The sequence below is a fragment of the Montipora capricornis genome, chromosome 2 (genome assembly GCF_036669925.1).
Source record: "Montipora capricornis isolate CH-2021 chromosome 2, ASM3666992v2, whole genome shotgun sequence".
NCBI classification, from domain to species: Eukaryota; Metazoa; Cnidaria; class Anthozoa; order Scleractinia; family Acroporidae; genus Montipora; species Montipora capricornis.
In genome coordinates, this window is record NC_090884.1 from 64624467 (window position 1) to 64640341 (window position 15875).

Sequence of the window (15875 nt, forward strand, 5' to 3'; positions counted from 1 at the left end):
AGACTTCGTAGTTTAAGGCACGCACAGTTTGGTCTTTGAAGTGAAGCGAAGTTTGCTGGTGGCGACAGAAAAGTCACTGCTAAACTCAAGTAAATGCGTTAAGGAGATTTAGCATAGCGTGTACCGTTGGCAAGCGGTCAACGTTAAGCTGAAATTTTATGTTTCGCCAAAAATCAAAGAAACTTGTTTGATCTTAGTTCATTTTGTGCCTGTTAGCTACAGATATCGAGCAACGTTACAAGTTGGAACAGGAGATTTTTCATGCTTTTATAACAAGCGGTAACTTACAGTTTGACGATCCGCATAAACGCAATGCTAAATCTCTCTTCAACAATACCACAAATTTACTCCATCCCCTCTCTTGATGAAAAGCGCAACTTTCTGAAATAAGTGTGACATCAAAGCGGACTTCGCGAACTAAGACGTCAGCCCAAGTTGTCAGACACAACTTTAGTTACTCTACGTTTGTTAAGGTTGCAGAAGATTATTCATTTAAGAGTCAAAAAGATCAACAACGTGTGAAAATGGAGAAACGATACCACATACAAGGATGACGGATAATGATTCTGAAGCGACGTGAAAATACGAAAGTTGCACTCTTGTAAATTTGTTCCAACTTTTAAGGGCAAAACCACTATCTTCCTATGCAAGCTGGTCTGCTTCTCATGATGATAACGAAATAATCGAAATAATAAACCATCGTAATATCGCAGCTACAGTCCCAACTGAATGGCGATCTGGTAGCTTAGAGAGCAAGTTTTTGTATGACGGTCGGTTTTTCTTAAAAGTTTTATGCCGTCGATTAACTGCATGATTACTTATGGCAAAAAGTTTTCCTCCTTTTTATCTTGACAACAATAATGATTGGCACGTTTCTTAACCGGCCTTCTCGATGAATTCTCTCATTTTCAAACAGGGCAGTTTCCCTGCGCATCTGGTTCGTCTACAGGACACTCGCTTATCACGGTGTCATCGTCACCGTCTACTTCTTCTTCACTGCTGCTTGAACTGTCGGGTTGATCAGGTAGCAACAACTCTTCCTGTAAGCAAACAGAGTGAAACCAACAGCTGATGACAGTTTGTTTAAAGTACAGAGTATTTGTTTCAAAACTACATCTAAAAGCAATCTGCGTGTCCGCTTTCGATCAACTTATTGGTCATACTTTACAAGAAAGGCAGTGCATTTTCAAAAAAAAAAAAATTGGTCTATGTTATTCTTACTTGAATATTTTTAAGTTGTTAAACAGCAAAACAGAGGGGAGTCAAAAGGATGCCACAAATGCTTATCTCGAACAAAAGCAGTAAGGTTAAGAGCAAACAATCATGACAATAATTTTCGCAATTCTTGAGAAAACGAACACAATTCACTGGGTGAAAACAAAGCTGTTATGGGTCAAACAGCAAAACCAAACCTTTATCAGAGAGTTTTCGAGGAGAAACGAATGCATTTTTTACCTTGTCTCTTACATATTTAAAATATTTAAGGCGAATTGGTTCATCTGGATTTCCATATCGAACAAGTCTGAAAAGAGATCAGGAAAACACGTTTAAATCATAATCATCATCAACGTCGTCGTCCTCATCAATATCATCATCATGGTCATCGTCATCATCATCATCATCGTCATCACTGTCGTCGTCGTCGTCATCGATGTCGACATTGTAATCATCATCGTCAGTCATATTCGTCGTACACTTGCAAGGGAACTCCAAGGGTAAAGGTAACCGTTATTTTTAGCAAAGGGTAAATGCAGCTGTTTATCCTTACTTGAACAGCAGAATTTGGGGGACAATAGGCCATTTCCGAGTTCACGTCTGCCTCCTCTTCAAAGCGAGTCTAAATGCGAAGTTTTTCTTTTGAAAATTAGTTTTCGTTCATATGTTAAGTAGAACTAATTACCATCACAAAAATTTCGCACTTAGACTTGCTTTGAAAAGGAGGCAGCCATGAACTCGAAAATGGCCCATTTGTGACGCTACTTGTCTGTATTCCGAGACACGATGTTGCATTAGATGCGCGCATCTGATTTGGGGCATTTATAAACATATTTCTCATGCAGAATTATTCAGTTAACTTGTGACTTCAAATAGGACGTTTTTAGCCAATCTCTAGAGACACCAATAACAATTCTTGGTTTGCACTCACGTGATCAGACGGCCATGTTGGTGTACGTTTTGCATGATAATAGAGCCAAATTCCCTACAGACTTTTACACTATTGTTCAGTACACCAACAAGGCCGCCAATGACGTCATGTGCAAGCCAACGATAGAGAAATGTACGAGTGCTGGTGGACGAGCAAAGGGAGCTAATGAGCGATCTTTTGTTTTCGTCCACCAACATGGCGGCGATGACGTCACGTGAAAACCTCTATAGGGTAATTAAAAGACACAGAAGTTCAAAAGATCTTACGATTTATCTGTCCAGTAAGGCTTCTCCTCTAAATCCCAGTCGCAGAATAGGACGAGGTACATAATAAAACTCTTGATTATAACGTAGCCGACGTTCTAACGATAAAAAGGCAAACAATGGCAGGTGAAGAAGGAAGCCTTTCACTTATGATTACATAATCGCATTTCAAATATATGAAAAAAAAGTTCTGTATCGCATATTAACCTATTCAACAATTAGACTATGAGTTCGAGGGGAGTAGAGCCGAGTTGACCATTTGACTCATACAAAACGAGAACGAGTAGTCTAATTGTTTTTGTAGAAATCCAATCACATAATATCTTCGAATTTATTTCAATTTTTATTCATTTGAAGATTTTGTTTTCGTTCAAAACGCCGGCTTTTTTGCTTCTCACTATCTATCACATAATAAATAGCAAGTAGCGAGCCAATCAGATTATGGGATTCGTGATAGTATGTGAGTGGATTTCTACTAATAAAGGATATACTACGAACTTGCAAGTGACCAGCTCCCAGTCCCAAGATGGCAATTGATAGCTCAGAAGGTAGAGCAAGTACAGAGCAATCGCACCTGCACCTTTGCCGATTACGCTAATCAAACTGACATTATATGCTCCTAGCAATTCTCGTTTTACGCTAGAAAAATGCTCAAATTATGCTCGATTCGCAAAATAATGCTACTTTGCTTCCAGAAAACGCTTTGTTTCATTCCAAGCAAAATGTACAAACTCAGGCATCATCATGTGTGCTTAACATCAACTGAATAAAGCGAAAAGTTCTTAATTGTTTGTTTACAAAACTTCTGGTACAGCCAAAACTTGTACAACGATAAACAATTAATTAATGTTCGAAGTCCTTAGCACTTGTTGTACTGTGACATGACGCTGGCCTTAAGGTAGTCAACAAGGGCATAATTCTGTTGCTCGTTAAAGGACGCTCTCCGTCAGAATTTCCTTCTGTGAGCTGCAAGTTTCGAGAAGCTGATGTCTTGTTTGAGCAAGGGCGTGAACGGCCTCTGAAAGTTAACCGCTGACCAGCTAGGTCCAGACTTCTTTCGAGTCAGTTCAGATGTACTCAGTTTATACTTCAGTTACAGAAATCCTTCTCTCAAACACAAAAGCAAATCATCACAATGCTTTTAAATTCTAAAATTTAGCATTTAAAATGTTTGGAGTGCTGAAATATAGATCAAGGTTATGCAAATGCTAAACAATGCTAGCAACTCTTTTTGCAGAAAAAGTGAAAAAAAATGCGTGTTAAACCAAATAATGCCAAAAAAAATGCTAGCATAATCGGGAAGGGCCTAATCGCACGAGCCTAGTCCCGTTCAAGTGTGAGTTTTTTCAGGCTTCTTTGGCAACTGTTCAAGTTCCTTCACAAACATTTTTTTCCAGATTCAAAAATATTCCCATCCACACGTAGCGTATTCAAATCGAATTTGCTCGTCTACATGTACTCAAAATGTATCCGGATCCACTCTAGTACTCAGGACTCCCCAAGGAAACAGAGGTAACAGAGAATTCATGCGCCATGAAGCGCGCGAATTTTGCTCGGCAGCCATCTTGAGAATTGATTTCACGGTAAGGAACTGGGCTCGATCTTGTTACGTCATCCGGATTCCGGATTTAGTGTTCACACGGTTTCGGATGCATAGCGGATTCAAAAATAGTCCACTCTGGAGAACGTATTCTAAAAGTTGCGGATTCGCCAGCGAATTTGTACTTGTGGACGGAAGGCGTAACCGGAAAGTAAAAGTTGCGGAGTAAAAAATATCTGGATACGAGTGGACGGGGCCTTAGAATTACATAACTAAATATATAAAATTAGTATATACACAGCTAATTATACAAAATCGCGCGCTCTCATTGGCTCGCTATCTCGGATTATCAGCCGATAATCACCTCGACGGACAAAATGGCTGCCAGTAGTCGTTTTGCCACTGTAAGTGAGGATGATTTTCGCGTTGAAATGTTTTTTTTTCTCTTTTTTGAAATAATCACCTGTCTATTTATACTAAAACAATTATTCGCCTCAGGCTCAGAGATTATCGGTGAATATTCACCGATAATCACTTCGCCTTCGGAGAATAATTGTTACATGTTAACATATTTTCTATCACAAGGAGGGCCAGGAAAGTCTCGTCGTTTAATAAAGTAGTTAAAGTAACCAACCGTTCCGGTGCATTTGTGATTTTCCGCAGCAGGTGGCTGGGATAATGGACCATGTGTACAAATTAGCTTGGATTTAAGGCCCTGCAAAGAATATAAATAGTATAATCAGTAACAAGGCTCGAATGAACGAAGTTGGGGAATTTGTGCTTAATGGAGGAAGCCCCTGATTAAACCACGTCTCTGCCTCCTGGCTTTAGTCAAAGCACCAACACCATTCTGGACACACCTGATATGTGATAGGCCAGTTTTTCCGTTTGCTTTGTAGGAGTTTGGAAGGGTTTGCTTGTTTGTTATTTTCTTTGTCAGGGTGCCAGTTAAATTAGTCAGTTCATATCATCACCGTGATTTTTCAGTGACTGAAAACCAACTTAATTACGTTCAACGTTACCTATTTTAGCACTTGAGCTCCTTCAAATTGTCAGTAGTTACTCATATAGTCTAATCAACAGCCAACTTAGATTTATTCCCAAGTCGACCACTCAAGCTAAGTAACAGAGATATTCAACACTGCTTTTTCACGAAACGGCAAAGGTCAAGCTAACTTGTTTCTCTGGTTCGAGAAGTTGCTTGAAATTTGTAGATAACAGGGAAGAAATGAACTAAAATAAAACAATTTGTCAAATGTGCTTTGTTTGTTTGCGAAATGCAAATTTGACAATGACGCGCGAGCGAGCCCGCGACCTTCCGCAAGTAAGTCCAGTGCACTCTCGACTGGACCAACTGATCTGCGAAAATATAATCGATTTATCATGTGACACCCAGACCATAGCCAGCTTCATCGTTGACTTTACTGCGAAAAAGTGAAAACCGAACAGACAGAGCTTCACTAACCTTCTTGTTGAATCTGGAAGAGTCAAACTCGTCCACCCCCTTGCAACCCTCAACAGAAAAAACTGTCTTATCTCTCTGCGCTAAATGACAGCTGGCAACGAGTTTCTGTCCCTTCTGAATATGGTAAGTTCCAGTACTGGACTTCATAATAAAAGGGCGTCTAAAAAAAATAACAGAATGCAAAATTCAAAGTGACGACAAATTGAAATTAAATTAAGCATCCCTGCTGACTCGCTGACATATCCGCCTCAGCAAGAAAGACCTACTTAAACTGTGTTCGCTACATAAGAAAATGTAAGCAATGGAAACAAAAATTAAAAAATGGCCCATGACTCTGAAGGCAAAAAAGGCCCTAACACTCCGAGGCTTGCATACACACACTCACCTAGCAACTCCAAAATATAACGCAACAGGGGGATACATCCTCAGAACCTGTAATTTAAAGGAGATAGTGTCACGCTATTGTAGTCAAACTTCAAAACATTAAAAAATGTCTTTGCATCAATGAAGACCAAAACATAATGCTGTAGTTTGCTTACCAATAACCATCAAAGGGCAGTGAAGCTATTTTTTGTTGTTTGTGGCCAACGGGAAGGAGAGGATGGAAATGGATTGAAAACTCTGGCCAATTTTTTCAAGTTTGGAGACGATGTCTTCAGGAAGTCGCCGAAAATTAAATACGAATAGCTCTTTGTGCCATGAATACATTTCATATCTTGTCAGTGGGTTGTCAGGAATGTTGTACGTGTGAGCTAAAGTACTAATTTAGATTTTTACCCAGTGTTGACCTAAAAACAGCAAATCTTGGAGTGTTTTTAGAAAAACACAAAGAAACATCCTGAAATTTAAACGTGCAACACGAAACACAGACTGTTAAGTTGCTTTGCCAAAATCCGAGCTAACCGTGAAATTATTCATCATTGTCTAGCGATAAGGCAAGCAAGGAAAACATCCGACAAAAACAAGGTAAATAACCCGTGAAAAGAAAGCAAAACTGAGCATTTTGAGGCCTTATAGAAAGTAGCATTTGATATGACTAACTGTCTGTTTCCAAAATGTAGCTGAAAGCGTAGCCTTGGTGTGTCTCCATCAGCGCTAGAATGGTTTAAAAGTTACTTAAAGGGAAGGTATCAGTATGTTCCTATTGGGGATGTGGTTTCGCAGTCCCTCCCAGTTGATTATGGAGTTCCACAACTTCCCGTGGACAGTCATTGGGAGATGTAGACGTAACAAGAGGGATCTTCTAGGGAGATAATCTGTCACCGCTTTAATTTGTTTTTCCTGTATGATACCCCTGACTAACTTTGATCCTGCGAGAGGTAAAGGCATGTTATGAATGGTACCATAAACAGTACAAAGTTAATCATCTGTTGTTTATGGATGACTTAAAGTTGTTAGCCAAGAGTGTTGACCAAATCTATTCACTTGCGCAGAACGTTTATGTGTTCATGAACGTTTATGAGGATATCGGGATGGAATTTGGGTCGAAGAAGTGTGGGGTACTGGTTCTCAAGAGAGGGAAGGTGGTGAAGATGGATGGCGTAACCCCTTCCGGATGAGAAGGTAATGAACAAATAGATGAGGATGGATACAGATACTTGGGGATTCTAGAATTAGACAGTGTAAAAGAAGGGGAGATTAAGATTCAGTATCAGAAGGAGTATAAGTGCTGAAGTCAAAATTAAATTGCAAGAATAAGATCCAAGCAATTAACATGAGATATGGAGCTGGTGTCATCAAGTGGACAGACAATGAATTGAGTACTCTGGACAGAAAGACTAGAAAGATCCTGACCATGTATGGAGCATTTCATCCCAAGAGTGATCTTGACAGGTTGCACCTGGCAAGGGCGAAAGATGGGCGCGGATTCATCTGCTGAGAGGGGTGTGTTAGGAGTGAAGAAAATAGCTTGGGATGGTATGTGAAGAATTTGAAAGGGGATCTACTTGGAGGCGTCAAAGCCACTGATGTCATTGAGTACAAACAAAGGGTAGAAAGCGACAAGTTCAAGAAGGCTTGGCATGAGGAGACTTTAAGGATTTGGAAGGGGAAGAATATTTACGGCCAGTATTTGAGAGACGTGACAGACGTTGTGGGAACGTGGGAATGGTTGAGAAAGGCGGTTCTAAGAGTGAAGACTAAGGCTCTATTGTGTGCTGCTCGGGAGCAAGCTATTAGGACCAACAGTGTTAAACATCACATTGATAAGACGGCGGAGTCCTCCTTGCGTAGATTGTGTGGTGGCAAGGTTGAGAATGTCGATCACGTTGTGAGCGGGTGTAAGAAGTTAGCTCAGAAGGAATACAAACGAAGACATGACAATGTTGCGAAGGCGGTCCATTGGAAGCTGTGTGAGAACTATGGATTAGAGCGGAGCGAAAATTGGTATGAGCATACACCTGAGAGTGTAGTGGGGAGTGAAATAATCAAGATCTAGATCTTGTGAGATGTCAGTATCCAATGTGACCATGTTATTGAAGATAGAAGGCCTGACATTGTAATCACCTATAAGGAAGAGAAGAACTGCTTTATTGTTGACATCGCTATCCCTGGAGATTCAAGACTCATTGAAAAAGGGGGTGAAAAGGTTGAAAAATACCAAGACCTGAAGAGAGAAATTATGAGAATGTGGAATTTGAATAGCCCCCTAGGTGGAGTAACAAGAAGTTAGGCAACTGGATTGGGAAACTGGGCATTACACTCCGAACAATCATTCATACAAAAGACTGCACTATTAGGAACAGCAAGGATTCTGAGAAAGGTGTTTGATACATAATCTAAGGAGAAGAGATCATGTGGAACCCTTGGTCATTGGTTATGACCTGTTTCCTCAGGTTTTTGTAGTGGCAAAGATCAGCCTGTGAAGGTGGAAATAATAATAATCATCATCATCATCATAAAGGCTATAAAGTTAAGAAGTTAAAGTCTATAAGTTAAAATCTATAAAGTTAAGAACTTAAAAACCAAGAAGGTGATCTCATTCGCCGGTTCTGTCACTTTTTTGATGAGATCATGTGCAAATGCTCCGCTCTAGCCCAATCACTTTACACATCAAGGCATGACCGCATGCTAAGACCTGTATATCATGCGATACTTCAGAAGTTTGAACTCTCTGATGATAGTGACAAAGCAACATCTTGGCATAAAGAAAAAGAACCCCTCCAAAGAGCAGTGTAGAAAATGAAAATGCTAAAGTATTATGGGATCATGATACCAATCCATCATGACATTCCACCAAAAGACGGCGCAAACAAACCTGACATCGTTGTGCACCATAAGAAAGGCAAGCAATTCATTATATTTGAAGGAACAGTCTGCAACGTTGGAGAAATCCATGACAGAGATCAAGAGAAAACAGAGAAATATATTGACTTAATATCCAGTCTCAAAAGAATGAACCCTGGCCATAAGATAACGCAAGTGAATGTAGTATTCGATTTTCTATCTGGATATCACACGAACTTGATTAGAAACCTAAGAGATGTAGGACTTACAGAAGGACTAAATATTGTAAGAAAGTGTCAGAAATGGGTCATTTCACAAAACTGTGAGATTGTAAAGAGATTGTACTTTTGTTAGACAGAATGCATCTTTAAGTTACGTAGATAATTGCATAGACTGTGTCCGCAATTTTCTTAATTGTAAAAGGATTTTCTGAACTTGAAATAAACACAATAATAATAATAATAAAAATAATCATCATAATCATAATACTACTACTACTACTACTACAACTAATAATAATAATAATAATAATAATAATAATAATAATAATAATAATAATAATAATAATCATAAACTCTTCAATACAAAAATAAGTGACCGCATTCAGTATAGCTTACCGTAATTAAAAAAATTATATTTACATGCTCTCTTTATGCTCAATCTTCTGTAAAAAATTCTTCGAGAAAAATATACTAACTCTTATTATTATAAACTGATAAATAAAGGAAAAACATTATGAATAAGTAATTATAAAATATTAAAATGTTTCTTGCTATAAACTCAGTATCAAAAATTTCAAGAGGATAACGCTATTTAGAGAAGGATAAACTATATACATGCGACCGAGACTTCTAGTTCTAGATCAATCTCCTGTATATTCGGAGTAGTTCTCCTCATAGTGCGCGAGCCTCGCAGGCAAACCAATGCAGACCTCAAAATGGCAAATGAGACTCGAGTCCTAATCCATGCGATAGTGGAAGCGTAGCTCTCCCGTTTCTTCACTGCCAGTAGCTCAGCGAGACGACTGTGGTAACGTTGACATTCGTCAGACATGCCTCCAGTGGTAGTAAAAACCAATGGTGTGAATGTGCCCTATTCTACCTCAAGAACTCTAGACGAATAAAGACGCTCTTTATCATTCTCGTGTAGCTTGTAAATCTGCTCCGGGGTGAGATTCTTGTATGAGTCTGCGTTAGGGTGGCATAGCCTAACATCAAAGAACGCAGACTGTTCTCTCGCCCAGAAGCTCCGCGCACGGATATCCAGCCGCGCGTCAGGGACCTTGTTGGCGCCCCTCGGCAGCACTTCCCCCGAATCCTCTTGGAGAACTGGCTCCATCTCAGCGTCAGTACGCACCGCTTGTTGTGCCGCTGTATACTAAATCCTCCACGCATACAAATCATGGCATGGTCAGCGTCAAACAAGTCCTCGCAGACGCACACCGTTTGGATGTCATTGAATTCCCAACCATGTCTCAACTTAATTGCGTCCCTAAACTCCCTCTTTTTAAGACTGAAGTTTATTTCTTTTAAAGGTATAACGCTGAGCCAACTAGAGGCACCTTTCTCATTTGTAAACTCAAGAGCCCGCTGGATTTTTAAAGGCAGAGACTTAGTCACGTATTTGAGGTCGCGCCGCGCACTGTCAGCTTTCTCTTGGCGCACGCATCGCTGCGCGCCAGTAACATCCTCATCGTTAGGTGGATAATAATAATAATAATAAGAATAATAATAATAATAACAACCGCTGTAGGGTTTGGCTATTTTAAACATCTCACTCTTGACTCTGTGTCGCTCGGATCAGTATGGAAAGACGAGAAGGAACGAGGATTAAAGGGACGGAAAAAATGAACGCTGCTTTACTGCAGTGTAAGTACAAACCAGTTAAGCTGACCAAGGGCAATAATCCTCCGCGCAACGAAAACGGTAGAAAGAGTGGATATATGCAACTGATGAAGGACATGTGGGACGAGCTAGGATACGGGCACTTGGCCTTGAGTAGTCAGAATCTACGGGACAAAGCCGCAGCGCTGGCGCGGATTGTGGTCAATGTATTGCGAGGAAGAGCGGACAGAACAAGATCAGGGAGACGAAACGATAAAAACGCTGAGATTATCGCTGTTGAAAATTCAGACCAAAATGCTAATGAGTTGCGAAGGAGAGAGAGCACAAATTTACAAGATCAAGCTGAAGAAATAGTTAAGACTTTGACCATGGCCGAACAAGAATTGTTTGAACGATCATTACAGTTATTCGCATTAGTGAACACAAGCGATGGCGATTATTCCAACCGTGCAATAGAAACACGAATCAAACAAAAGCCAACTCAAAGTGATCTCAAGATCATTAATTAGGTGATTAACGGTCTGTTGGAACAGAACGAAGTGGTCCCAGTGGAGACCCCTTTCGCCTATTTGTGGCTAGCCAACTGTGTCTTGTATTCTGTTGTGGCGACATTTCTGGTGTTAAAAGGCTGGAAAAAAGATCCAAAGGATAAAACAACCACGCGCTTGTGAGAATGATAGGTGGAGGAACAAATATCTTGAGAGTGTTGGAGAGGTCAGGAAAAAGTTATCCATCGCATCAGCTGAGTTGAGCTGAATAAAGGAGAACCGGAAGTTGACAAAAAGAGGAAAGAAAGACCGTTCTCTCTTGCAAAAAGAGCGCAGGTGTTTGTCAGCGTCGTCGCGTGTAAGCTACACCGAGAAGCAGAAGTCGTTGCTTAGGAAGTTAAAAGCTAGCTTTGGAAGGAAATGGAGACAAGAGGAAGGCAAAGTCCTAAACCGCCAGTTTAAAGAAGACCCTAGCCGGCTGTATGCTACCATCACGACGATGGCGGCGGAAGATCCAGATAACGCCCGGCTAAAGTACAAAGTAGCTCGGAAAGAAGATCAGGCCAGCACGAGCAAAGGTGTGTCTAGTGACATTGTCGAAGCTGAGGGTTTTGCCGAAAACTCTGGGAGGAGAGGGGGACTGAGAATGAAAATGCAGACTGGCTCAATGACATAGAGTTGGCTATTAGTCAACGTGTCCCCTCACTAACGCTGGGGGCCTGGACCCTGGGAACAAACGAGGCGGTTAAGGTTACCCTAAAGAAGTGTAACTGGAGTGCGCATGGTCCTGATAGGGTGGTTAACTATTGGTAGAAGCGAATATGTGCACTGAATCGGGGCGTGACATCTGCCTTCAAAACCATCACGAGCAGTTCATGCGCGTACCCTACGTGGTTCACAGAGGGTAAGACGAGGCTGATACCCAAGCAGGGTGATTTCACCAGAGAACCAGCGCCCTATCACGAGTTTAAATACGTCATACAAATGATTCACCTCGTGCGTCCTGTGGCCCATGGATCAACATCTGAAGGTGTACAATCTAATGGAGGAACAGCAAAGGGGGACAAAGGCAGGATGCAGTGGAACGACCGACAACCTACTGATTGACAGGACAGTAACTTTGGACTGTCATAGGCACAAGCGCAATCTCACCCTTGACCTGAGTTTTCCGCACCCCAAGTGTCGTGACAACACAGATAGAGCAGATGTACCTAGAGATAAGACCAAGAGGCACCTCAAAAAGGTTGCGCTGGAGCGGCGGAAAATTGAAGTCAAGGAAAAGAGATGGCAAGGAAAGCTCCTTGCAGCTAGATGGGAGGATGACCAGCTGAACCAGCGGGGATTCTTCGCGTGGCTGAAGAATTGGGATAAGGCGCCTACACACACCATCGCGGGCATGCTCGAACTTTATGAACAGCTAACACCGACAAAGGTCTATCACACACCCAAGACCCATACCAACCAATCTAATGAAACCTTTTTGTAGACTGTGTGGCAAAACTACCGAAAATATCCCTCACGTGCTGGCAAGTTGTTCTGCGCTTGCGCAGAATAAGTACCTCGCGCGTCATAATTCGGCCCTTAAAGTACTGTTCTGGGAAATGTTAGAGAGCTTCAGCTCTCTGATACAGTGCCACCATAGTATTCTTCGGTTTTGCCGAAACCCATTTATGAGTAACCAGAGGCCCAAGCATATTGGGATATCCCGTTCTTTGCAGTAAGTGAGCAAATGAGGCAGTACAGAGTGGATGCGAGATTTATAGATTACGAGAAGAAGAGAGTTCTGGCGGTAGAAATGAGCTGCCCGTGGACGGAGAACAGAGGAAAGAAACAAGAAGAGAAGATCACCAAGTATGGCCCCCTCCGCTGGGAACTCAAGCAGAAGTTCCCAGGATATGACATTTGGCAGTATAACATCATCATAGATGTCCTAGGAGGGTGGTCCAGTGAGGTAGACGAGGCTATGAGGAAACTGTTCGGGGCTTGAGGAGGAAAGATTCTACTCCGGATGCAAAGAGCCGTCATCTCGCACACCCTGAACACTACCCGCACACTGAAAGTTATGTCTTGAGGATAGCAGAAGAATGAACAGAGAGATTTTTAGCAATTTTAGTTTACTTATTATATATGTGACCCTTCACGCGAAAAGGGGGCTTATGAAAATTTCACGATCATGCCGATTTCACGGCAGACAACCGTGAAATTATATAAAGCAAGCTGAAATACCGTGAAATTCCTTTAAAATAGCGTGAACTCGGCGTGAAAATTTATCATACCACCGTGAACTAGTTCACGCTGGGCAGTGAAAAAATTCACGCCGTGGAAAAAAAAGTCTTCCTCAAAATTATTTAATTTCGTTATCAATACGTTGGGTTTGGATTTCTGGCAGATTTCGAGTGTCAAAGAAACATTGACGTGAACCCTTTGATGATCATTAATTTTTGTCTACTGTAAAGTTGACTTACATGTAACTCAAGTGAAGAAACAACATGCACGCCGGCGACTGGATTTTGCGAGCATGTGAGTGCTGAGCATTTACCGGCAAGGACGAGCAGTGATCCAAACCTCTTTCCGAGATCACCAAGCATAAATGAATTATGAGCATTAATCTTTGGGGCAACTTGGAAAATCACAGCAACTCGCTTAATAGTATGTTTTTATTTAAGTGCGCCAAAGTTAAAGGGGGCGACTAACTGCTCAAAATACACTTAAATCCAAACATAGTACGAGTAATTTTTCCTAGAATCCGAGGCAGCGAGCAGCGCGTAAATTTTTACGAGAAAATCGAACAACATTATTCCCCAAAAAGGACTGTTCAGTTTGCAAAATCTCAGCGGATAAATCCCTTTTTTAACCTACGTGACAGCATTTTTGGCCGCAGACCCTGATCGGGGGATGTCAATTTCATTGCGTATTTTTGACCAAACGTTGATTATGCAGAATTGAGGAGAATCCCTCGTATGGTGTCAAGTGCGCTTTTGGATGCTTCCCTCTCCTCCTACACTGACTTTTTTCAGTGTATTTGATTGTTTATGCTATTGGAGAAACTGTAATAAATAAACTGTTTTGCTCGCTAGCGTAATTCGTGTCAGTATCGTCATGAAACATTTTCATCCAAATTATAGATCGTCGTGCCATCAACAAAGCAAAATAATCGTACCAACTTCGATTTCGCCGAAATTAACGAAACGGCGCCCCATACAAACTTAAAACTTTTCACACAAGAGAAGATAAAAATACCATTATTCGATTTCCGAAGCAAAACATTGTTTTTCCTTGTTTACCGCAATTTTAATACGAAATTTTCCTGTTATTCTGGATGGCGTAGCAACATAATTTCACGGCGTGAACATGAGTGAGTCCACGACGTGACTTCATTATTTTCACGGTCTTCAATTTCACGCCGTGAACTTTTTCACTCAGCATAGTGAAAAGAATTGGAGCAATAGTGAACACGCCGTGAAATTTCAATTTCACGGCGTGAAATATTAAATTCACGGGCCGTGACCGTGAAATTTATTTCACGGTTCACTATGAAATCCATAAGCCCCCTTTTCGCGTGAAAGGTCACATATTATATATTATATATTATACTAGTTACAGAGTTGTGAGCCTTAGGGGCCTCCTGGGTTACGTTCGACGCCCCAGGTTGGCTGGATAGGGATGCATATGGCATCCATACGTTTCCACTATAATAATAATAATAATAATAATAATAATAATAATAATAATAATAATAATAATGACAACTTTATTATTTACTCACATAAAATTACACAAGTATTTTTATCAGCTAAAAAAAAATATTGACTTGTTTCATTAAAAAAGGTAGAAAACATTTTCCTCCAATGTTACTTATCGTAAAACCGTAAAAAAACATTACTGTTACTAATAATACTACTACTACTACTAATAATAATATATTTTGCACAGATATGGCATGGACTTACCTCGCACACTAGGTTATCTAATTTTTTCATCTTGTGGAGTGTTTTAAGATTCAGCCCAATAGGTCCAAGGCATTCTCGGATTTCTGATTTCAGTTCCATCCGCTCCTCCATTGTCATGACTGACAAGGCAGCAGCCGCTGACCGCATGGCCGCGCCAGTACCGGGGGCGGCATTGAAGCTAAAACAAGTAAAGATTAAAAAAGTTTGGAAGCGCGCTTGTCACTCTTTCTTGTCCTATAGCAAAATGTTGCAGGTTTAGAGGAAAAAGACAAAGGAAAGTGGATGATATGCAAATATTTGTCACATTCATTTTAACGTGTTTCTAAGGTTTTTGTCCTCTCTGCCTCGCTATCAAGCTGAATACTGATATTTCGAAAATGGCCTATTAAACGATAACGACAATGACCTTAACCAAAGCCCAGGACTAGGAGTGTACAACGTCAATGGCGTTTTTACAAAGCAAATTATTTTAGATTGATTTTCCCGCGAAACCAGACCTTTCCAGCTTATCACAAGTCTTGCATGAGAAATTATTACCCATGATGGAATTGAGAATGGTCACTGGCACAAGCCAAATCTCATTTAAGAACTCGTCTAAAAAATAGCTTGATCTGTGAAAATGCCGTTACACAGACCAAGTATTAGAGTTGTAGGCTCCTGGCTATGGGCTCCTTGTGACACATGAAGTTCTCAGGCTCAACAAGATCCTGTGGCACATTGTGACGAGAATGTAAAGTGCCATGAATTTCATGAAGCACCTGTATTGGACACGTGCGTGAATGCAGAATTTTTTTTTCCCAAGGCTTTTCGTTCGGTCAGAACTACGTCGTTCCTGGGGTCTTTCGGCCACGGGTTTCAAAACGGCAGACCACCATCTTGACACATCCCACATAAAAGACCCTAGGAACCAGTTTGCAGTCGGGATGCATGCTTCGCAGAGCCAATCGAGCACCT

At 41.0% G+C, this 15875-nt stretch overlaps 2 protein-coding genes across 3 annotated transcripts in view; one reads left to right on the top strand and one right to left on the bottom strand.

The window, feature by feature from the left end:
* The window catches only part of LOC138031474 (TNF receptor-associated factor 2-like), a 527459-nt gene that overhangs the window by 231944 nt on the left and 279640 nt on the right, over positions 1 to 15875 (top strand). The window lies entirely within an intron of this gene.
* The window catches only part of LOC138031326 (uncharacterized), a 30225-nt gene that overhangs the window by 1128 nt on the left and 13222 nt on the right, over positions 1 to 15875 (bottom strand). Inside the window, exons 7-13 of one of the 2 annotated variants that reach the window (XM_068879042.1) lie at positions 14922 to 15099; positions 5800 to 5846; positions 5415 to 5574; positions 4584 to 4664; positions 2413 to 2507; positions 1456 to 1522; positions 1 to 1040 (exon numbers count right to left, since the gene is read on the bottom strand). The exon at positions 1 to 1040 is cut by the window's left edge and continues 1128 nt beyond it. In XM_068879042.1, coding sequence (XP_068735143.1) covers positions 909 to 1040; positions 1456 to 1522; positions 2413 to 2507; positions 4584 to 4664; positions 5415 to 5574; positions 5800 to 5846; positions 14922 to 15099 — 760 coding nt within the window. In that variant the 3' untranslated portion in view covers positions 1 to 908. The remainder of the gene's footprint in view (positions 1041 to 1455; positions 1523 to 2412; positions 2508 to 4583; positions 4665 to 5414; positions 5575 to 5799; positions 5847 to 14921; positions 15100 to 15875) is intronic. The other variant, XM_068879037.1, reaches the window with a different exon arrangement.